Source organism: Camelus ferus, chromosome 28, assembly GCF_009834535.1.
Source record: "Camelus ferus isolate YT-003-E chromosome 28, BCGSAC_Cfer_1.0, whole genome shotgun sequence".
In the NCBI taxonomy this organism is placed as follows: domain Eukaryota; kingdom Metazoa; phylum Chordata; class Mammalia; order Artiodactyla; family Camelidae; genus Camelus; species Camelus ferus.
This window is the reverse complement of record NC_045723.1, coordinates 2,730,648-2,755,417: the sequence shown is the minus strand read 5'-3', so window position 1 is coordinate 2,755,417 and position 24,770 is coordinate 2,730,648. Positions and strand designations below refer to the sequence as shown.

At 43.8% G+C, this 24,770-nt stretch overlaps 1 protein-coding gene across 1 annotated transcript in view; it reads left to right on the top strand.

Annotated features, from left to right (window-relative positions):
* VWA3B (von Willebrand factor A domain containing 3B) overlaps nucleotides 1-24,770 on the top strand; it is a 122,905-nt gene that overhangs the window by 6,886 nt on the left and 91,249 nt on the right. Inside the window, 5 exon segments of the mRNA XM_032469556.1 lie at nucleotides 2,921-3,015; nucleotides 4,844-5,094; nucleotides 7,114-7,273; nucleotides 13,220-13,389; nucleotides 15,196-15,311. Of these exon segments, the coding sequence (XP_032325447.1) occupies nucleotides 2,921-3,015; nucleotides 4,844-5,094; nucleotides 7,114-7,273; nucleotides 13,220-13,389; nucleotides 15,196-15,311 (792 nt within the window).

The following is a 24,770-nucleotide window of genomic DNA, read 5'->3' as shown; positions in this document are numbered from 1 at the left end:
CACCACAATTAAGACACAGAACTATTTATCACCACAAAGATCTTCCTTGAGATATCCCTTTATAGTCACACAAACACCCTATCTCCTAGCATCCTTAACTCCTGGCAACCACTCGTCTGTTTTCCATCTCTGTAATCTTCTCATTTAGAGAATGTTTATATATATGGAATCATATAGCATGTGACCTTTTGAGATTGGCATTTTTTCCCCTTGGTATCATTTCTTTGAGGTTCAGCCAAGTTGTTACATGTGTCAGTGGTTCGTTTCTTTTTATTACAGAGTAGAATTCCATGCTATGGATGTACAGCTGTTTACCCACTAAAAGACATCTGGGTTATTTCCAGTTTGGGGATATTACAAATAAAGCTGCAATGAACAATTGTTTACAGGTTTTTATGTGAACGTAAATTTTCATTTCTTTAGGATAAATGTCCAGGAATGCAATTACCAGGTGGTATGTTAAGTGTATGTGTTGCTTTTTATTTTGTTTCATTAAGAAACTGCCGTACTGTTTTCCAGTGTGGTTGGTTGGACTAGTCACATCAGTCATACATGGGGGATACAGTTTTCCCACATCATACCAGCATTTGGTCTTGTCATCATTTAAAAATTTGAGCTATTCTAACAGTTATGTAGTGATATTTCATTGTGGTTTCAGTCTGTATTTCCCTAATGTCTGGTGTCATTGAACATCTTTTCATGTGCTTATTTGCTGTGTATCATCTTTGGCAAAATAAATGTTTCTTCATGTCTTTCGATTATTTTCTAGTTAGACTGGTGTTTTAAATGTTGAGGTTTGAGAGTTCATTACATATTCTAGATATGAGTCCTTTGTCACGTGCATGGTTCGCAGATATGTTCTCCTAGTCTGTAGCTTGTTTTTCCATCCTTTTAATTTAGTTTCTCAGAGCACAAATGATGAGGTCCAATTTACTTACTTATTTTTTCTTGTTTGGTTCTTGTAAGGTCTCAGAGTTTTTCTTGTATTTTTTTTCCTGAAAGTTTTATGATTTTACATCTTACATTTAGCCTGTGATCAATTTATGTTGGTTTCTGTGTAAGATTCATTTTTTTGGACTATGGATATCCAATTTCTCCAGGACCTTTTATTTAAAATGTTACTGTCTTCAGTACTTTTATTTTAGTATAGTCACAGATTTGTGTAACCATCACCGCAGTCAACTTGAGAATATTGTCATCACCTCTGAAGGACACCCTGTATTTCTTTGCTATACACCCTGCCCATCGGCCCTCAGCCTGAAGCAGTCTACTCTGTGTCTCTAAAGATTTGCTCGTTCTGGACATTTCATATAAATGGAATCATATAATATGTGGTGTTTTGTGACTGGCATCTTTCACTTAACATGATGTTTCTAAGATTCATCCCTGTTGCAGCATGTACCAAAACTTTTGATTTTATGGCTAAATGATATCAGGAGATGAATTGTATGGATATTCCACAGTTCATCCATTTAATCAGATGATGCGTGGCGAGCTGGTGCTTATTCAAACAAGCAGTTAACTTGGCTGGACTCAAACGCCAGACTGTCTCCTCTGTTAGATAAATGCAAATCTCACCAATTTCCTTCTTTCAAGGATTAATGCCACTCCAGTTTCTGCCTGTTCTCTCGTGCCTTCAAGCAGCTATTTTTATATTTTGTGCAGAGTTTATAATTTTTTCAGTGTGAGAGTTGACCCATAAAATCTACTTCACCATCGCTGGATGCAGAATTCCCACTGCCTTGCTTTTACCTGGCAATGCAGCTCATAGAGCCTCACACAAATTCACCTCCTTCCGTTCTCAAAAGACAAGTCTCCCCTGACTCCAGATAAACATCTTAGGTGAAGAAAGAATGCAGCTGGTGCTCTGAAGTTACTCTATAAATGTCAGTCACGATGTTGAGATCTTGGAAATGACGATTTTAAAGTTTGAGAGGTTTACTGAGTGAGGTTATTGCTGATGGAATTCAAGTAACCATTCTTTGCTCTTTACTGTAATGAACATTGAACTTCAAGACGTGTAAATTTGATTCTTCCTGGTGATTTGGGACTGAGACCGACGTATAAAATTCAGCCTTGTCCTTTCTGCCTTTCCACAGCAGGCTGTTACCCTGCCTCCTGAGAGAGGCAGAGGAAGGAAGGCACTGCATCCAAGGGTACCATCCCTCTCTCTACCACCTATGGCACTTAATAATAATAAAAACAACAACAGTAAAATAATCCTCGCAATGAAAACATCTCTGTAATGCCTTACCTCATCTCTGTCCTGCCAAGTCATAATTAGTCCTTGAAACCTTCTGTTAGTTCAGTGGAGGAGTAGACTTATGTGTCCGGAAGCATTGTACCCCTATCCTGTGAGCACTGTGCCAGCACAGAGGGGTTGCTTGATTAGGGTTTGTGGAATAGGTGCTGAACAGCTGAGCACATGCTCTGAGGAGAAGGTGGGTTTGATGTTGTGTTTGAGTGTTCTGACTCTATTACCTGCTGGCTTCATCTCACTCATTTATTCACGAATCCCCACTTGAGAAAACAATAGATAATATCTAAGTTTAATTTTTAAAACTCTGAGAACTAAGTCCCAGTCCTGAATAACAGACTTCCGGAATTACACACAACTTCTATGTCATCTTTTTGACCTCTGCCTTAATCATCCTGGACAAAAGAACCAGGAAACCAAGAAACTAACCCTGTTCTTCCTCCCCATTCATTCATGCATTAAAGGATTACACATGTCACAAAGAGTCGCATTTATCTTAGCACCTAGAAATACTTCATTATTTGGAACAGCATACTAAGCATCACAGATTGTTGGTGTCCCTAGGAATATAATTTGAATGATGTCAGAGAAAAGCATTTTGAAATAGAAATAGGAAGCACTGATAATGCAACTTTTTGACTGTTTTTCTTTAAAAACATGCAGAATATGTGACTTCTCTGGGGAGACCTGTGGCTTCCCGGTACGCCGATGGCTTGTTTCCTCGGACCTGCAGAACAGAAGATGGAAGGGTATATAATGTAAGTCGGAATCCCCTCGGTGACGAGGTCCCGGGATAAGCTGCTGGGTCTACCTGGGGAGGTTCCCTCTGCTTCAGGTTGGAGGAGCTGGGTCATGGTCCTATCAGGGCTGGAGGATTTTTTCTGACAGCGTGGATAGTGAGGAAAGTCATGGCCAAGGATCTGGGGAGGGAAGCACTTGACCCATTAGAGATGAGTGCAGGAAGCTCTTGACTAGAGCTAAAAACCTTTGCATATCAACACTTTGTCTGGAAAATTAAAAAAAAGCAGTATGACAAAGATTTGCTGAAGGGCAAAAGCAAGCTTCTATTACCTGACAGATGCCCTAGGAGGAGAGGGCTGCGGGCAGATCTAGTAGTGGGCAGAGAGCAAGCTGTGCCCTTTACCGGGGTCCTTCCTTCCCAGCAACTCAACACATGATTCACATGTCAGGCCCTGTGCCACCTGGCCACCACAGGGAGCTCCCAGAGACGCACGTAAAATCACTTTGCTTTACGGACACTTGTTCACGTCACCGTACATCCGTGTACCACCTGCACTGTTATTTGTTGCTATTTTAAAAATTTACATTCCTTTTATACTTAGCCTGGTCCTAAGCGATAATATCCATGGAATCTTACTTTTGGTGCACTAAATGTATCTTTTATCTGAACCACATTAAGATCAATGCAGAAATACCGAAAATGCCTGCCTTTGCCATCTAATCCCACCCCCACAGCCCCTGTGACACAGTCTGGCCCTGGTTTCCATGTTGTCCTGGAGACTTGCAGGAAGTGCTGTGAACTCCGCTGAGGGAGTTAGGAATTCTGCCTTAAGGAGCCATGGAAAGCAGCAAGAAGTGATGCCTGAGCTTAAGGAATAAGCTTAAGAGACACTTGGGGATGAGAATGAGAGGAGTTGAAGGCAGAGGGGCCAGCACCAGTCAAGGCATGAAAACAGTTACATGATGTGTTCAGAAAACACATTTTTCTTAACAATTAGGTGTTTGGGGGTGTTGTGAGGGTTGTTAATTTGTTTTCAGGACCAGATCTTCTAAAATTTGATTCTTCACAGAATAGGGCACAAGTTTTTCTTACTTCTTTTGTGTGTCTCCTACCTCCCTCTGCTCTGAAAGGCCCTGGGTGATGGTGCACGATCTGTGTGAACAATATTTTAGTTGTGTGTGTGGGAATTTGCAGGACTCTGTCACCTTTCAGGGGCAGCCCCTAGAGTTTTGGTGGCAGCTGTGGGTGATCAAGTGATCCAAGTCCAGAGGAGCTGGGCCTAAGACACAAGAGGACACAGGACAAAGGCCATGGCAGGAGAATGAGTCACTAGGGTGGCATCCCTTAGAGGAAGGCAGGCAGATGTGCTGACATTTTTAGAAGCATTTTCAGAAATACTTTCAGCATGTTGTATGCAGGCAGATGTTTTCATGAGACTTTTTTTTTCTTCTGCCTTTGCTGATGTCTCTTTTCTTCTACCTAATTTCTTTAAAGTACCCCTGAGCACTTTTGGATAAAATAATTCTGTAACTATAAAGATTGAACACAATCTGGAAACACATTTTTTTTTAAAGAGGGCTATACTTTGACTAGGTCACATCATTGTCTTTTCTTATTTGGGGAATTATCCAAGGGTTTTTCAGTTAAAAGATTGGAACACTTATTCCTGGATTATGTGGGGTTTGGAGGGTCATCTAGAAAATTATTATTAATGCACAGTTCCTGATGGCAAAGGCCATGACTCAGTGGGCCCTATTATTCCTGGCTGCACTGTGGTTCAGGTGACTTATTTTGGTGTGCTTTTATTTATTTTATTTTATTTTGTTACTTTCATTTTCATTAAGTTGACAGCCAAATCAGAACTACTCCATCAGTTTGTGGAACATTTAACACAAGCTGTGGAGAGGTACAAGCAGCGGATGGACTGGCTCACCAGCGAAAGCCGGCAGATTTTTGGTGTCATCTTGGAACAGTGCATCGCCATAGTGCTGGATTTTGGCAACATGCTGGAGGAGGAACTTAATCTGTGCCGAGATGCTCTAATCATGGTCCTCCAGGAGCAGGTGGCTCACATAGCCAAGTTCAATATCATATGGTGAGTTCCCATAGGAAAGGAGTGCTCCTCTGAAACTTCATAAGTATTCATGTATCTGGAGTTAAGTAGCATAACTAACACGGTTAGCTCTGCAGGGAGGGAGGAGCTATTACTTTGTAATTTCCTAGAATATATCATTCCAGCAGAAAACCCACAATAAGTAAACCTTAAAAACTTTTATCTGTTTTCCATGTGGCACCTTAGTTTTCAAATTAACAGAGATTTTAAGACTGTTCTTTTCTTCAAGTATATGGCAAGGTCAAAATATAAAAATATGGATTATATTGACTGTATATTTAAGGGCATAAAATTCCTTCACATATTTTAGACTTTAGGTTGGATAATGAACCCCAGTGTCACAAGTTTCACTGTTTTTCAGGCTGATTTTGCAGCTCAAGTTGATTTCCCCTGTAAGTTGACCCCCTTTAATCAGAACAACAGGTGGCTGGCTTTATAGAATTTCCCCTATTTTGGAGTTTCCACAATTGATTATTTACAGATTCTTGGATTCAAGAGAACTTGGACTTCAGCGCCAACTTCTCATGCTGAAGAGTGGCCACACCTCCCTGACGGAAAACATCTGGATGAGAGGGGCATCTGCCTAATTGAGTTTTTCTTTTTTAAGTAAAATACTTTCAGCTAAATAGATGACATTGTTGAGGATGCTGTAAGGATGTGGCCTAATTGTGTCCTCTCCCAGGTTCCTATTCCTGTCACAGACATATTGTTGGAGGAATTAAGTGATTACATCTGCATTCCTTTAGTTTTCTTGGAAATGTGTGCAATAGCATATAGCTGCTCAGCCAGACTCTCTACCCAGAGGGCCATACGGAGGTGACACAGAGGTGACAGCCTCTGCCTCTGGAGGTGGGCTGTGAGGGACAAATCAAGCTGATACACTCAGTCCATGATTCACAGAATTCTTTTTATTTTATTTATTTATTTATTTTAATTTTTTTCATTTTCAGTTTTATTAGGTAGAATTGTTACAATTTGACTGCACACATATAATATATTACATGTAAATACATATACACAATATACTGCATGTATTTTAAAAAATACACATATATGTACTGTTGACTGTTTCTAAGAACGCTTAGAGCTTTAGCTCTTTAAACTTACATAGTTATCAAAGGAATAAAGCCAACCACAAAATAAGAATTAGTTCAAAAAGATACATACACCCCGCTATTAACAGCAACGCTATTTACAATCGCCAAGACATGGAAGCATCCCAAGTGCACATCAGCAGAAGATGGACAAAGAAGATGCAGCGCACACATGCAGTGGGACACAGCTCACCCATAAGAAAGGAGGATCATTTGCCATTTGCAGCCCTTCATTCACTTTTTTTTTTCACTTCAAAAACCAGAATTTTATAACCATGATTCACAGAATTCTTATAATTACAAATTCTAATAATTCATTCAATTATAAACACGGAGATAAATTCAAGTGGCTGTTGTTTTGGGGAGTGGTCCATCACATTTCCAAGCCCAAACTAGATGATTTCACCAGAATTTCCCAGGATTTAGAAACTTAGGCTCTGCTGAACTCAAAACAATACTGTTTTTAATCCAAAAAAAGGTAACTGATGGGAATCTTTCAGAACCATGAAAACAAGGCAATAAAAGAATTAGAAATAAAATTTTGGAGTAATAAAATTGCTGCTGATTTGCAAATCTTGAATCCTTAGAAACTCACTGTTCATAGAAAAGAGTTGCATCTAAACCTACCTGCTTACGGAAATAACTTTCCTCAGTAATTTGAACGTACTTGTTAATGCTCGAATGTTTGAGATTTTAAAATTCTCCTGTAAACGTTGCTTTTTCCCAGTCAGGACAGCTTATGGAAGGTCACAGGTGCTTTGGAAACCTGCCTTAAACAGCTCACCCACCTTCTCAGTGACTTTCAGAGGGACAGGGTCTGCCTTTCCTTCCTCTCTGCTATGGTGACGTCGGGTGTCTTGGGGCTCATCCTGTGAGACTGGGGGGCTGACAGCTGTGGTTCTTTCAGGGTTTCTCAAGAGCCTGTGAAATGGCAGGAAAATGCTGTTCCTGTGACGGAACAATCCCTAGCCGCTGCCATCAGCTGGATTGAGAAGCTGCCTTTTGCTCTGGCCGTGAGCCAGACTAGCCACCTGGACGCTTTGCTCGAGGCTGGGAAAGACGAAAGCGTAAGTGTGTGTCCGTGCCGGGTCCCAGGTCACCAAGGTGGCTCCCCACTTATTCCTGCACACTCAGTGTCCTACCACCTTTCAGCTGAGCTCGTCCCTTCCCAGTGGCATCCCGCAGAGACCAGATCATTGGCCTTGACGAGCCCCAGGCATCTTAATCCTGTTCACCTCTGAGTCTAGAACCAATTGAGAAAGAGAGGACAGGCCCCATATGGGATCAGTAGAGCAGCTTTGGTGATGGCTGAGCTGGACCAACCAGAATGAGACTCTGCCCTCTGGAAGCCTGGGGATTCTGTAGATTTCAAGCTTTATTCTGCTGTATTAAGAAGTCCTTACTTAAACAAGGTCATACCCTACAGGACCGGGAACTATATTCAATAGTTTGTAATAACCTATAATGAAAAAGAATATATGTGTAACCGAATCACTATGTTGTACATCAGAAACTAACACAACATTGTAAATCAACTATACTTCAATTAAAAAAAAGAGAAGTCCTTTCTTGTGCAAAGAGGCCATGTATTGGCACCTTGAAAGGATAGCCCCCAGTGGTCAGCACACTGTGTTTATTGATATTGAGGGTGATGGTTTGGCATTGGAAACATACTGTTTATCTTCCCAAAGCCAAAGGAACAAATGTTTCCCATTAAAGAAGAACAAAATACAAGCTACTCTGTTCTTTGGCCTTTCAAGTTGGTTTTCACATCTGTAAAATTTCAAATGTCTGGACACCATAATAAGTATTCAAGAGATGGAATAGTTCACAGGTTCTTGGATGCGTGCATGTTTGTGTGCATGCGTGTGTGTGTGTGTGTGCGCGCGCGCATGCAGGCACAGGGTGTTCTCCTCCTTTGGCTGTTTACCTGGCTACCCTGGTCAGAGCTGACCCTGCCTACCTGATCTGACTGCAAGATTTCCTGGTGACCCTGATTTTCTATTTTACTTCCCTCTGGTTGGTGCCTCTTTCTCTGGGGTTTACCCCTTGCCCAGGAAATACGTAACCCTTTAGTGAGTTCCCGGGAAGTCGTACAGAAGAGAAAGGAGCGGAAAAAGAAGCTTACAGGCACCAATCCTCAAATGCCACTTGCAAACTCTTGAGGAGAGACTGGGGTATGAAAAATGGGAAGCGTATTCAGACCACTGTGTTCTCCGCCTAGAGCTTGTACCTGGGTGTGGTCTCAAGGGAAACTGTAGTAAATGCTCCTGCCTTATACATAAAAATGCCAGGCTCTGTGTTTTATGGAGTAAAAAAAAAAGCACGTGTTTGTGTGGGCTGGGGAGGGAGGCGGGTTCCCATAAAGGCCTGCTCCCCTGCTCTGTGGCCCTTATGTCCGTCCACCCCAGTGAGTTGATCCATGTAGTTGCAGTTTGCCATGAAAAGAAAAGATTTAAGGCTTCAGAAACGTTTTGAACAGTAAATCTAAAGTCCCAGGCTTTTTTCACTCACCTTAACCTGCTGTGAGTTCACATCTCCGTCCGTGAGTGAGTCCTGAGAGGAACCAGGAAAGTGGGTATTTATTGTCTTGTGTCCAAAGATTAACACAGAAGTTGGGTTTTGGTACCAGTTCTGCGTGAAGAGGCAGGGCTGACTAATATGCTTGGTTCCCGTGAAGGAGGATGCCCAGAGGCCACTGGCCTCCTCCAGGACTGGGCTTTGTAACCATGGGTGGATCAGGAAGATTGACTGGAGAGAGCCCACTGAGGGTGAGCCCTGGAGTCCAAGACGAGCCTGGGCAGACTTTAAATCGTGTGTCTCATAGTGGCAAGTGAAGAGCGCTATCGATGAATGAATTACTGGTGGATCCTGTGACAAAGAACCTAGCTCATGAGAAGGGCAGCCTGCAGAGTATTGAGGAAAAGTTTAGAAAGGCTGCTGTTGTCCCCGGAACCCAGGTGTGTTGTCTGACACAGGGTTTCTACTCTACAGTACCCTCTGGTCCTGGCACACGTCTTTTGGAAGTTGGTAGCTTCCCTGGCCTTTCTGGGAAGGGGTGTTGTGCCTGGAGACCCTGGAAGGCCTGTTAATCCAAGATGGAAGGTATCTTTAGGAAGCAGAGGGCTATTTATCCAAAGCCTCGATTCCCAGTTGCCCAAGAGAGGGGCCCACATTCTGCTGTCAGATTTCTCTCTGTGTTCTCTTAACCTCACTTCCACCCACCTGATAGGCACACTTTTCTTTTTTACTTTAAAAAAAAATCATATTCACTGGGAGACTAAATGCATGAATTAGAGACAGACCCAAGTGATTCCATAAGGGGTCTTCCCTGCTGGACCGTAAGCTGCAGGACTGGCCACATCAGTCATGAACCTGGCATTTCACTGACTTCCTTGCTGTGGTTCAGAGAGGCATCACATCGTCTCATCTTTGCCTTGGCACTGCCTAGCAAGGGCTTGATACATGTTTGTTGAACACTGAAGGAATGGAAAGAAAATAATGTTGATATTCTTGAGGTTGGGGGTTGGATGTGGGTCTAAGAGATTCCCATCGCCAAGCTATGATACTGATTTGAGCTTTTTGAATTGGAGGGAGGTGATCTGCATGGGACCAGGCAGGTGAATTTGCTGAGCCTTGTATGACTGTGATGGGGATGGTGGGTGGGGACAAGGACCCTAAAGCCCAGGAAGCCAGAAAATTGGTGGTGATCAAGGGTGTTAGGAGGCATCTGAGAAAGGAAGCAAATCAACACCAAGGGGGCAGTCACCACCTGGGTGTGTGGATCAGAAAATCAAAATGGGCTGAACAACGAGAGGGCTGCCCCAGGTACAGGGAGGATCTGGATGTTAGATCCAAGGAGTGGAATTGACCAAGACTGTTGTAATGGTCAAAATGATGTGAAGGACAAGATGGGACTTTGCTGGAGCTCTCACTGTTGTTCCAGTTGACTTTCATTTTTGCTTCCTTGCAGAGTGAGGATTTTTATACTCAGAGGCCTTGGGGGCTTCTGATAGGCCACAGCAGAGGGCAGGCAGGGCTGAAGCAGCTGCTCTCAGCCTGGTTCTTCTCTTCCCCCAAATCTGTGGCTGGGAAGATGGCGGGGCCTCCATGGCCTGGCAGAGTGCAGGTTGCCGTGGGAAGCCTGCAGAACACATGGCCTGGACAGAATAAGACATTACAAGTGAAAACATAGAGGCTCCACCCTATTTTATTGGGTATAAAGTGGCAAGACTTTTTGACTCATGGTAAAAGAGCTGAATGGAACCCCACTGTCTTCTATGTTGAACGTTACCAAATTCAGTACGAAGCAGCCTTTAGGGCGATGCTGGTCAGGCAGGAAGCTGCTCCAGGTCCCCGTGTCCTCAAGGAGCTCAGAGGTACTGGTTAAGGGATGAGGATTCCCACAAGAATAATTCCCTCGAGCCAGACAACCTTCTGGACCCAATTTTTGGTCAGCGGTAATGAGATCAGGGGTAGGAGCCTTGGATGGTGTGGGAGCCATGGGAGTGAAAACTGCCTGCCCCTGGCCACCTTCTTGTCGCATGATCTCGCCTTTGCAGTTCTGGGATGCCCAATCATCTCTAACAGGCGAGGACCAGCCTTGCCATGATGAGCTGATGGCTGAGCACACGTGGTTGAAAGCAAGCACAGATGCTCGGGGGATCAGGCAGGCTGGGTTCACCAGCCGCTAGCCCAGGTCAGTGAAGTCAGATGCACCTATCTGGGCCTCAGTTTCTTCATCTGAAAACTGGGTGTGGTAGCAAGAATTCCTAATCTATCTTAGCTTATCATCCCAAATAGCAGACAACCTCAAAGTCATTTCACTTTAAAGGGCGTTTTGCCAATTTGGGGAGGATAGTGGTAGGTAGCATTTATATCTTCCTCTGTGTTTTTCTAAATGTCATTATGTGAGCAGAAGGAAGAGGCAGAGAGGCCGTGTGCACAGGCGTTGATATAGCCGGTCTCTGGGAAAGCACGTCCCAGGAAATCTGGAGCACGGATATCTGAGAGTTGATCGAAAACATAGGCAGCTAAGATGCTGAGGAGGGACCTTGATGAATAGTGAATAACCCTGTGCGGAGCCTTAATGAAGGGAAGGAAATCCTGACTCACTGCTGGCTGCAGCAATTTTTAGTTTGATGGAATCTCGAGGCAAGAACATTTCTGTACAAGGGTTTCAGACTCTTGGGTTATCGCCAGAGCAAAGAAGCTGAGTTTGCACGACGTGCAGCAGAGCTGCGAGGTTTCAGAAGCTGCAAACAGACCAACGAGAGATGTTTGTCCTCACTTACTTCCTTGTTAATCTACTCAACCCTGGAATATACTTCCCATGTCTGTTCCCCTGACTCCGGCCATGTGTGATTTTAGACCCTGTGAGATGATGAAGCCGTCCTCATGCTAAACCTGACACCGACAGGGGGGAGAGCTGGTAACCGCAGCTCGGTGGAGCCCATTTAAGGTGTCTTACCTAAGGTAACATACAGCACGAGGCAGAGAGTGGCCCAGGATGCATTTGCTGAAAGATCAATATTCGTTGTCCAGTTAGGAATCTGGAGAATGCTGTTTATTCCTTCTGTCATCTTTTCTGCCTCTCCAGTGACTGAAAAAATTTACAACATTCCCCAGGCTTTTCTTCCCATGATGTACTTCTTAAAATCAGGGAGTTGGTCTTGAAGGGCCTGAGAGAGGGAGTCGTGGGGGCAGGTGGCTCTTCTGTGCCCAGTTGGAGGAGGGTTGTTGCTGCAGTAGGTTGGGCTCAGCTTCCACCCTGAGCTCCCCTAACTCCCAGCCCAGGCCCCCCACCACCCTGGCCCCACTTGCCTCCTTGGGTACTGTCTGCACCCTGCCCACCAGCCCCACCAGCATGCTGCCATAGACAGGGCGTCTTAACCAGCTGGGAGCTGACTGTCAGCCCACCTCTCTCTGCACCAGGTGAGCTTAAGTTCCAGCTTTGAAGTCGAGGTGAGGTCATTGACTGTTTACCTTCAGCCAGCAAAGGGCTGGTGACATCTATTTATCCCTTAAAACTCAGTATGTTTGCTGGGGCTTCTGCCCCAGTTATCTGTGGAGACAGTCACTTCTGGTGTTTTTAGGGGCACGTTTAGATGGCTCGTGTTCCTGGCTCTCCCTAGGTTTTCACTTTCTGAGGGTTCTGTCCATACATACCTATAAGTCATGTTTAAGTTCAATCATGAAGTAACCTGCAAAATCTCCCTTTTCACAAGTAAGAGACTGAACTGAACTCATTTGCCTGAGGCTATAAAACTCATTCGTGGCCAGGGAGACAAACACTATTAGAGCAGTGTGGTTAAGGATGGGGTGGGACCACAACATGGGGCCCCATGGATGGAGCTGACACCTCTCTAAATTAAGCAGGGATCACTTTGGCATTGTCTCCTACCTGGGTGAGATATGCATCTCCGAGGTCCCTGGTTTAAGGTTGGGATGTGTGTGTGTCTCCTGGCTCTAGGGCCTGGCATGGCTCCTGACCTACTGTGTGACATCAGAACAGCCTCAGCTCCGCAGGCAGGTGTTTCCTGAGTTGAGAGCACATGATGAACGAACTGGGAGTGCGCCCTCCTGCCCATGTGCCGCCTCAGCCTGAGGATGCATGAGTTTGCATCATGGACTCCTGGCACTGCCAGGGGGAGTGGCCAGGAAGCTTCCTGCCCCCAGTGGCTGCGCCAACACTTCCTTCATTCCTGGACTTGAAACGAGCCACTCCTGAGCTGTGTAATGTATTTGTGGGCTCGGAGGAAGCTATTCTCCAAATCCGCCAACCATATCCCTCCCTGTAAAGCCTGCGACTTCTTGGCACCAGGCCTTGAGAATCTATCTCACTCCCTGACTTTGGCGCCCACACATCCTCATAAAACATCAGCAGTGCTGCTCTTCTTTCTGCCCATTTAATTTTTTAAAGAGGCAGTTTTATAGAGAGTATATTGCCGATGAGTCTGGTTCCAGGCCAGGGTGTGTCGGGGAAATAAACTGTTGGTCCCACTGTTTTGCAGATTGAATCCATTTACTACTTTGTGGTGGGGGACATTCCAGAGGAATCCAAGGAGCTTCTCCTTCAGAGGGCTTTGGAGACTCCACATCCTGTCTGCACAGTGTCCTTCAATGCCAGAGGAGAGGGCACAATAGCTTTCTTAAAGGACCTGAGTGCCAAGACCCGCAGCAGGTAGGCAGAAAACGTGTTGTTGAGTGACAGAGAGTGAGCTGCCTGCTCGCATGAGATCAGTAGGGGGTCTTGGATTCCTAGTGGTCTTCCTGGCCAGTCGGTTGTGTGTTCTGCCCCTCTTTCCAGTAGTCTTCAGTCTCCAAGCGCCTTTGCTTCTCTGCCTTGTGTTAATCCTTTTTATATTCTGATGCTTTGACATCTTGGGGCCTTTCTGACCCCTGGAGAGACCGCCCCTCCCAGATTAGCTGATTCCTAGAGACAGTAAAAGACTCATCAGGAAGGCAGTGCACCTTTTACATGCAAACTAACCAATCCAGAGCCCAGGCTCTCAATCCAGGCTCTCATACTCTAGGCTACTTCCCCCTGGACCGGTCAGGTACCAGCTGAGCATCTCAGCTTTCAGGGAGGCTAGCCTCTGGATGCCCTGGTGCCCGAGTCTGTGTCTGGGCAGAGCCACCAGCTCTCAGGCACAGTGCTGTACTCTTCAGACTCTCCAAAGAGCCTGTCTTAAATGGTGATTTGCTTTCTGCTCAAGTGAGGCTTTATTAGCCAGAGAGAATGTCTGCTCTGTTTATTCTTCTGATCTGGAGAGAAGATCAGAAGGTGGAAAGTCGTACGCAAAGGCCTTGGGACTCAGGACATGGGTCCTGTCTGGTCAAACCTTGGCCATCCGCTGTCTGCCCTGCAAGGAGGTCATGGGATGAAGGAAACCAGTCATTTCTATTCCAGAGGAAGCCCCTGTCGGAGGCAGGCACGGCCGTGTTAGGAGTCCATCAGCCTCAGGAGGGGCAATTGAAATGAGGCTGCCTTGTTCATTGCTATCAAGTCATTGTCCCAATATCACCTGAAACCCTTTGAAAATAGACAAGACCGAGGCTTTCCAGGGCCCGGGCAGGGTCCCCAGGCCTCTCCCAACATCTGCCCATCCATCTGTGCATCCTACCCCGTGTTTGCTTCGGGCAGGGGTGGAACTCTTGAGAGGCTGGAGGAGCATTACTCAGAGATCTCCTCTGCCATCTGGAAGAAATTTCCTGTTCTTCCTGACTTTTCAGATTCCAGACAATGGGCTTTGAGGGTTTGACTTAGCCCATCACCCAGTACACTCTACTTCTTGAACTCCGAGGTGCACACAGATGCCCTGGGGCTCTTGTTCAGGTGTATCTTCTGATTCAGCAGATCTGGGTGGGGCCCGAGAAGGTGCATTCCTAGCCAAGTCCTAGGTGGTGGTGGTGGTGCTGCCTTTGGGACCACACTTGGAGGAGTCAGGGCTTCAAAACCTGCCCACACAGACACGTTCTTTCCATCAGTGCTTACGTGTAGGTCCTGGGGAAGTGTGTGTTTGCTGAATGAAGGTTGAAGCCCATCAGCAGTTGGCAGATGAGTGAGTGGTGTCTGTTGTCACCAGCTTTCAATAATGAATCCACAGGCCTGTGGGCACTGTTGGGCCCCTCCTTAGCCTCTTGGTTTGTCAAAACTGTGTTGACATGATTGAATCCTGGGAACAAAACGATAAATGTAAGCACCGGGTTTTTTTTCCAGGGTCAGTAAGTACCATTTGGTTGAGCTAAGTACCCTCTAATGAAGAGACGAGTCATCAGTTAAAATCCCAGTGCATCCTCAATTCTCTGTCCTCTTCCGCCTCCCTGTCTTTGGTTTGTGGGAAATGACAAGATACAGGGGAAAGCAGTGAACTCTTGGAAGCTGCTTAGCACCACAGAGGCGCAAGTTCACAGTCTGGGGAGAATGAATAGACATGTGCAGATAACCACTTACTAGCCTAATGTTGCAAATCTCTTCCTGTTTCAGATTCCACGCATTTGCAGAGAGAACAGAGTGTGTAGAATTTCCTGCATCCCCCGCTAAGGATGGTGACAGTGCAATTACTTGGAATTCAAGAAAACTGAAAGGAAAACTCCCTCCTGGTATGTGGGATTGAAAAGAAACAGTATACTTTATATCTTAATAACCACAGATGATCCCTAGCCTTAAGAAATAAAGCCCTCAGGTTGGGACTAACTGTTTCTTTTGTATTATTCATGTGGTATAAGGGCAGAGTTCATGGATGTTAATGGTGAATTTGGCAGTTTAGCAACCAGGGAAGTGGCCTCAATGAGATGTGTTGCCTAACTTGGGAAACTTCTGGAGACGTGGCCCCAGGCGTGTAAATATACTCTTTGTTCTTGGCAGGGCAGGGCTGCTCTGTTGCCCAGGTTGGCTGGACGGCTGTCATGAGCACATCCACACTTCTTGGGGCTTTCTGCTGCCTCTCCGTCAGTGATGGCAGTGCTTGTAGGTACACAAGCCTCTTGTGAGGGCCACAGCCATGCGGGAACCTCCATGGAGGCTGAATGAACTTCCCTTTTTATTGAAAAGTTGTGATCCAAGAGTGTAACAGGCCTAGAGAATGAGATTACAAAAAAAGTGAGAAATAGTACTGTGATTCAGGAGATCAGTAAAAGAAATTTCCTGGGAAAACAAGAGATGGGAGTTACTTGGGGCCTGATGAAATTGTTGAGTGCCAAATGCACCGAGTAAACACCTTCAAGAAGAGCAGGGAAGGAAGCTCCTGTTGGACTGTGAGATGACGCAGTGTTACCAAATCCAAACTCGTTCTGCTCGCCACACAACAGGCTAGCAAATCGGGAGACAAGGTGTTGGGGCAAGGAATCACAACTTTATTTGGAAAGCCAGCAGACCGAGAAGACGGCAGAAGAACCATCTTCCCCAAGTCAGAGTTCAGGCTCCTTTTATACTAAAAAGTGTGTGTGTGTGGGGGGGGGGTTGGATGTTGCAAACTCCTTTGTGTCGGAATCCTTTGTTCTTGCAGCTGTCCAAGAGGGTCAGTTCATAATGTTCCTGTAAACCTCCAACAAGATAAACGTTATCCTCTGTTCTGCAACTTTTTATCTCTATAGGAATGGAAGAGTGTTCTACCCTTAAAGATCAGAGCTTGAGAACAGGCTATCCTGTATATTTCAGGCTCTAGGCAACATTTTCTTTTTTTTTTTTTTACAAAAAGTGCAGAACAAGCATGACTAAGCACGGGAAACAGACTACAGGGTTAGAGCTAAAGGAACAGATCTAATACGGAGTCAGATTTGTTCTTCCCCATTACAGCAACACAAGGGGTAGTTAGAAGTCTGAGGGAGCCCATCTCTACCTCCATCTTCCTGCTCATTTTTAGTAACAGAGAAAAATTTCTAGCTGCAGTACAAGGCGGGGACTACTCTTTTGGGGGTTGGGGAGATGCTGCAGTGTGCATGTGCTTGCAAGCTTCCTGTGTTTACATAAGAGTTGCAAAGGCTCCGGGGAGAAGAGCCCTGGGACTGAGTAGGAGACACTTGCCTTCCCAGGCCAGAGGGGCTCAAGTGGACACCAAGGCAAAGGGCCCAAATCGAGTCACAGAGTGTGTCCTTGTCACACTTTGTGGATTCAGATTCTTAGTGCCCCAAAACGGAGCAGGGGAGAGGTTCCACTAGAGCTCACCAGGGCCGCTGCTTTAGGTTAACTTACACCTTTGCTCTGACGGCGAGGTGGACATCTCCAGGGAATTTGAGAAGATGTCAGCTGATAAGCAAGATTGATGCTAATCTAAGAAAAAAGAAATGAATTCAGGGTATAAGTCATGCCTTTGAAAGTAACTTATAAGATTAAGCCTGGTGGGCAATGAATCAATCAAGGTGAAGAACGGGAGATGTCCTCAGCCCCCTGGTGTGCCAGTTACCTTAAATGGGATTTAGTTTTGGCCTCTGTGTTCCTTGGCATCTTAGTTATAAAGGGAAGCCTATCTGGCTGCATAGCGTATGTTTTCAGCAACTAACACCTTTCCAACCCCGTGATGCATACAAATCAAATTATAGACAAAAACATTTTTCTTGGAATGAAATGCTCAGAGTGTGGCTGGCCATTCTACTGCCATTTCGGTGATCACATGTTCTGAATTTGGGAAGAGAGTCCCAGATCCCTAAGTACACGTGGGACCTTCTCTCCTCGATCCATCACAATGTCCCAGAAATGCCAACATGTCAGAGCCTATCTCTACCACTCAGAAACTGCCCAGAAATCCTGAAGACTCTTTTGCTTTGGAAAATAGGTGGTTTTCAGCCTCACCTGGGCACCAGAGGCACTTCTTCAACCTTCCCCTGATCAGGTCCCCCTCCCCATATCCCCGGACTTTTGCTACCCGCCTTTGTCATTGAGATTCTGGCATCCATTGTTGCTGACCAGGCTCACTTTCAATTAGGTGGGTCCCCTACTTCTTAATACCTGTCCAGTTCTCTGGACCAGTGGCAGGTGCATGTCCTCTGTGCTTTCTTCTGCACAGCTCCTGCCCATTTGGGCTGCCCTTGTCAGCCCTTGTCTGGATGTCACGTTCATATCCTAATTTAGTAGAAGAAGGCATTCATGTTTGCCTTTTCATCCCCACCCCCTTAATTTCTAGGAAGTAGGGAAAAGGTATTGACTTATATAGCTGTCTTTATTCTGGAAGTAAAGACTAAATCCTAAATGTTCAAAGGAGGATTAAAGTCAGCTCTAAGACCAGTGTGAACCCTGATGTCTTCATCTACTGTGTGGGATGGACAGTATCTTTCATTTTTTCTTGTCATACATTTATGTGTCTTACATTATGTTGCCACTCAGTGTATTTACATAAAATTAATTATCATTTGAACACTTAGCCCTCTAATATCAATTTTGCAGATTCCCGAATAACTTTTGGTAGGTTGGTATAAAATTCTGCTGTTTTTTTAGAAGAGAATATAATTTGTCAATGTTAAATAGTAGCTTTTATTGTCATCTGCTTTTTCTCCCACTCTTACATCAATTATTTCCTAGACACCATGATATCACTTCTAATTACTGAATGTGAGTGATGAAGTGTGCTAACCATCTATCTGTTCAACTTGTCACTTGAAAGGATTTTTTTTTACCAAGATGGCTAAAGCTTGGGGGGGGGGGGTGTATGTATGTTGTTAGGTACTTTATATACATTATCTCATTTAGTCCTCACAACCAGCACGTGAAATGAGTGATATTATTGTCCCAATTTTTCAGAAGTAGAACATCCTTGGGGTTATTTTCTGAGCTTACATGACTGGTAAGGGGCAGAGCTGGAGGCCATGAACACTTGGCTGTGCTGTATCTGTAGAAATAGTGGAGACAATTTAGGAAACATGGAGAAGAAAGGAAAAGAAGCATTGTTGCCACTCAGAGATTTTCACTGTCGAACATACTGGTGAATTTCTACCACTCTTCTCATTACATGCTTATTAAAATATTAAAATATACACATCATATTATATACCTATTTGAGTATTGCATTTTCAGCTTCATATTATAACAAGCATTTTTTCCATGTTCCTATAAAGCTTTTGTAAGTGACATTAAAAAACACATAACACTTAATCAAAGTGGTATGTTATAATTTTAATGACTTCTTATTGTATATTTGGGAAATTTTTAATTTTTTTGCCACTAGAGATATAGACCACATATCTTTTTTGGTGGCATATTCCCACCTGTAGTTTAGACTTTTTTGGGGATAGATTTCTAGTAGTGAAATACTAGATCAGCATGATTGAACATTTTGAGGTAATTGCTCACATTGAATTGTTTTCCAAAAAAGGTTTTAAGACATATAACTCACATCAACAGTGTATATGAAATACTCATTTCACTGAACCTGAATTAGCATAAAAATAATATCTCATTGTATCCATCTGAATTTCTTTGATAAAGAAATTAATGTCAATTAGTAGTGAATGGTAGTGAAATTGAACATTTTTGTATTTAAATTCTTTTGCCTATTTATCCGTTGAGGTCTTGTATTCCTTGTCATATTGTGTGAACTCTTTGTATATTAATGACATTAACTCTTTGGTGTCATTAATTATAAATAATTTATCCTGTTTATTCTTTCCCTTTTCATTTGGGCTGTATTTTACATGCAACCTTAAAATTTGCACAGTAAGTCCAGTCTATAAATCCTGTAACTCTTTTGTGATTCCATCCCTTTCCCATTTATTCTTTAATGGCCCAAGTTTGAAACAAAAATTAAAGTCTTTTTGATCCCTCTGGATTTATTTTGAGGTATGGTGTGATAAGAGGATATAAACGGATTTTCCCTTAAACGTCTAACACCTGTATTCACACCATTCACTTACTGACCTTTCTTTCTCCACTGCTGTATGTGGCTTCCTTTGTAATATATTACATTTCTGTATGTGATGGGCTTGCCCTGGGCTGTCTACTCGGCTTCATTGCCCTGTCCCACACTAGTCCTGATTGATAATGACCTTTAGACATTCATTTGCTTTTCTATCTGCCCTGTATATTTATTGTAGATGTGAAAAATGGGTTTGATGTTGTCCAAATAAACCTTCAGTTTGTGTGTTGCTGGACTGAATCTTCTGAGGGGAGGGCACATTATTCTTGGTTTCTGTGCTGTCTTACTGGATGCACACACTTGTTTTCTCATAATATCCACTGACTTTTAAAGCTTTTTATTTTTGCCTTCCAATAAATTTTCCTTCCTTCTTTTCTCTGTTCCTTCTCCACCCTGTTTACTAGTATAGACTTGGGTAGGTCCAGTGGTACCATTTGAAAGCAAACAAAAAATTGGGCTGCATCAACAATTGGTTTACTGCAGCTTTCTTTGTCAACGTTGTAAAGCCTTTACAAATTTGGAACAATAATACTGCATTTGTACTCATCATCACTTCAAGTTCAGAAGGCTTTCATCGTCTCTAAAGTTTCTGAAGTCCTTTGGACTGTTCCGACTTAGATTAGCTAGAGACTGGATAAATGAGATAAATACATAGCTACAGATTATTATTCCATTGAATTTTGATGTTTGATACTCATTGGTAAGTAGATATTTGTAGGAATCTACATTTCTTGTAATAGGTTTGCTAAATGAATTATAATAGTACCTGCAAATAAGTTAATTATGAGGCATCGTATTTTAAGGGTAATGCCTTACATCATCCTCTTCCTCTTAGAAAGCAAAGTCGTTGTAGACCAAGAGCAATTTTGTCTTGTTCTCTGCTTCATTGCAAAGACAATAGGTTATCATGTACCATCATTTATTTATTCTGCTCTTGCTTTAGATTCTTATATGTACTGTAATTCCTTAGAAGGATTTCCTCCCAGATTGAATTTTTTCCTGTTTGCTTGTTTCCCCAGGACAGCTCTTTTCGGGTAATGGAAAGCTTTTCCAGTGTTTTGACACAGGCCATGGGTGCTACTTAGGGTGGTACATTAAATGGTGCATTACATTAAAATTTTTTTCTCTACATTACCTCCTAAGAATTCATGGTCAATCTTCTTTGGCTGTCAAGAATATCTAGAGAGCGGACAGGTCTAAGGTTCATGGTTCCTACTGCATCAGCTCCACTGGGCACCTGTGCAGACCGTGGTGCCTGCCCACCTCACAGATCAAGAGTAAATTGCCTTTGACCTCTGATTCCATGGCCAGTTGCTGTCCAAAGTCCTTGCCCTGGATTTCTGAGAACTTTTAGGGGAGGGGGCACACCCTTATGTTTCCCTTGCCCTCTAGGATCCTTTGTCTGCACCATGTCTGGTTTTTCCAATCTAGTCTGGATGAAAATTCAGCTCCTCTGTTTATCCCCTCCCGCCATCCTCCTCGCATCCTCTTCATTAGGTGTGATTTATTTAATAGATGCTGCTAAACCACCGGAAGAGAAAAGACTGACATACATCTTCCCTTGTTCCTCCCTTCTGTTTCTCCTTTTGCCTTCTGAAGCTTCTCACCGATTCTTTTCAAGACCAAAACATGCCACTGGTCTCTTTTCCAATCCTAATGACTTATTTCTGGTACTTGGGGTTCATTGTGCTTCTTGGACCTGTTAGTTTATAGTATTCATTAAATTAGGAATAATTCAGCCATTATTTCTTGATCGTAGGTCTACAAGTCAACTGCAGGCTTGATTAATTGAGGGTGGACTCACACTCCTTTAACTAGTGCTACCCAGGATATATTTTTGTTGTGACAAATAGTATGAGGACAAGCTCCAAGCCAAACCATGCAGCCATATTTAAGGCCTCAGCTCATGTCACATCCACTAATATTCTGTTGGCCAAAGCGAATCACATGATCAAGTCCAATATCAATCAGATGAGGATGTCTACTCCACTCACACTGAGATGAGGAGGGAAATAAATATTTGCTGAACAATAATGCAAGCTCTCATGATATTTTGTTCTTGTGTGATTCTACTTCGGCTCTGGCAAACAGTGTTTGCTGGAAAGTGAATCAACTTTGGAATCAGACCTGGATTCAAACCCTAGTTTTGCCACTAACTACGTGTATGACTTTAGATAAGTTATTTAACCTTTCTGAGCTATGTTCTCTCAGTTGTGAAAATAGGGATACTAACATTTACCTCATATGATTGTTGGGGAATTAGAGCATATAACACACACGGAAATGTTTAGAACAAAATTGGCATTCAATTAATGTTAGTTTTCTTTTAGGATTCCAAGTGGGCTTTTATTGTAGACATTGATTCTAAAAAGTAAAATAGTCCAACAAGATACTGAGCATTTTCAGACTAGTTATTGATACTAACCAGTTTATTTGCATGCATAGTGGTGAATGGGATCTGGAATTTGGAACTAGGAAGTGAATGCTATACTGGTAAGGGATGTCCTGATTGGAGATGAGTCCATTTTCAAGGTTGATACTAAGGGTAGGAACCTGGACCTTTCTAGCAGAAATGAAGCGTACCTTTTCTACTAGGTGTGGTTCATAGGATTATACTGTGGGGCCCTTTCTGGGCATGACTTTCCCCCACTTCCCTATTGTCACATTGGGCGCAGTGAGAGGTGTGAATGGTGCAGGAGTATTTGTCCATCGGACATGGTAATTTTCAGTTCTCAGAAGACTTCATGTAGGGATGGATTATTCTGCATAGGAATTGGGTTATTGCTGTCCTGGGAAGGAACTTTAACTGCTGGTGCTTTCTAGGGACTGTATCTTTAAGGGGTACAGTCCTAATCCCATAGGGAGCTGCTCCTTAGGTTAAGAAATGGGCCCAGATGGGGGGTGTTTGTAGTGGTCTGGGGACTCCTCTTAGGAAGGAAAAAGGCTTCTGATCCCTTGGGTTTGGTGCAGACCTCATCTTTTACTTTGGTTTTCTCTTCCTGTTTGGTCCTCAAAAAATTTAATTATGTAGTAAGGGTGGACTGAGAAAATCACATCAGAGTAAAAATTTTCACCAAAGGCCTGGCACCAGGCTAAACAGAAATCAATAATTTTGGCATTGACGCAGCTAGCTTGAAATCCAGACTCATCGGTAAAGCTGACAGTGGACTTATTTTGGATGCCAGGCCCTTCAGAGCTGGGAATGCAAGACATCCAGCGGTAGGATGAGCACCCAGGTCAGAGCTCTGAGCTCCCACTTCAAGCCAGAGCATCCTGTTTTATGCTGGAGGACAAGGAACAGGAGGGGTCGGGAGGAAGCGAGGAAGGAGGAGGAAGGGGCAGACACAGACGCTCAGGCAGTCTCAACTTGAGTGTGGTTTCATATATACAACCAAAACCCACAGCTCAGGACCCCCTCATGGGTCCAGATCAGGGTTGGGCCATTCAGCACCTTTCATTTCTAGCCCCCAACCCACCACCCTGCCACTAGCCGTCACTAATCAATCCATGATCGCCCCTTCCTTCTGAGCCTGGACCCGCCTTGGCCTGCTCAGCCCAGCACGCTGGCCAGCCCTTGCTCATTGAGCAGAAGCTGTGAAGAGAGTTTAGTGTGCTCACTGCCCTATTTTGCTCATGGGACAAGAGAAAGACTTTGCAATGAATAAATTAAAAAGTGGTGAGTTTCAGGTAATAGGAAACGCAACGTTTTTCTGAGAGTGTTTTCCTTTGTGTCCAGTACTGCTGACAAAATGGTGTTAGGAAAGCTGTTCTGCTCCACGGTATTATTCTTAAATCCAAAAATGGTGTAGCTGTAAAAATTTGGCTGATTTCTACCTCTGGAAACTGCACTTCTTTGTGCGTTGGTGGAGAAGAATGCATAAACAAAACTAAATATTACAAAGCCAAAGTGTATTTAAGATATGTTCAGGCTGTTAGGCTTAAAGAGAAAAAACAACCAAGCTCTCATTCTTGGAAGAGACTTGTGATCTTTAATTAGATGTTTAAGTTTACTGGCCCATCCCTCAGGCTTGGCACTGCTTCTTTGTTTCTAATCTCTAATTTAATTTAGAAGCACTGATTGGTGCCTGTTTAGAGCTGACTGAGAGCAGTTCTCTCAGAGGGCTCCTTCCTGCTCCCCAGAACTCAGTTTAATCCCGTGGATGGAGCAGGAGCAGCTGCACGTCCAAGACTGTTGCCACAGTGCAATTTACAAGGCTGAGACTTCAATTATCTCAGAGTCTTGTTCCTTCTAATCATGGCTTGCCTTGGATTCCTTATTACATCTATGAGACAATCCGTTGGTTAGTTAAGCATTTTTTAGTGCCTTCTGTGTGCTTTAGAGTCTCATTAGGGGTGAGGAGGAGATTCAAAAGGAATAAAAGACAGGTTTCCCATTCAGGGAACCCCAAACTCTTATGATGTCAGTTAGACTTCTGCTTGATGCATATAAATTGCTCCTTCCCACCATAACTCCAGGATCTCAGCTCAGGAGTTAAGAATTGCCCATCTACCCTTCACCCTCTTCTTTCCTTAGTTCACACCTTCACCTGATGTGTGCAAAGGTCTAGTTCTCCCAACGAGCGAGTAAGTCTCTTTAAGGGCAGGGAACCCCTGTATTCCTTCCCCCATAGTGGGTTTATATTCTGAGTTCCCTGTTTATTCTTAGCTCCAGGCTGCTATACAGCCATATAACCGGGACACCTGCCCTGCTCTCTGGAGCCTTCTCTTGGCCCCTGGAAGTGTGGCGGGCTCAGCCCAGTTCTTTGGTACCAGCATAATCAATCTTTTAGGGTTACACCGAAATAATTGAGTGGATCCACATCCCGCATCACTTAACAAAACATTGAGAAGTCTCTCAAAATTCTTTTAAAAATTAAATTGAATTACTAGGAAACAGACCTAGTGTGGACTTCTGATTACATTTGAATACACTTGTTCTGATTTTGGGATGAGAGATCTGCTCCACATGTGTTATTTGAAAGTGGAGCATTGTACTGAGCTCTGAGGATACAATGATGAAAAACAGAGGAGGTTCCTTCTCTTCTAGACACTTATGTTCGGGAGCAGCCTGTCTGGACTTGCCTACCGGGTGTCAGAGACGTGACAGGAAGAATAGTTACGAAAAGGGGTAAACGTAGTTCTATCGTCAAAGAAATCACAGTTTGATAAAGGAGATAAGCATGCAGCTAGAAGAAGCCCAACACTGGAGACCTCT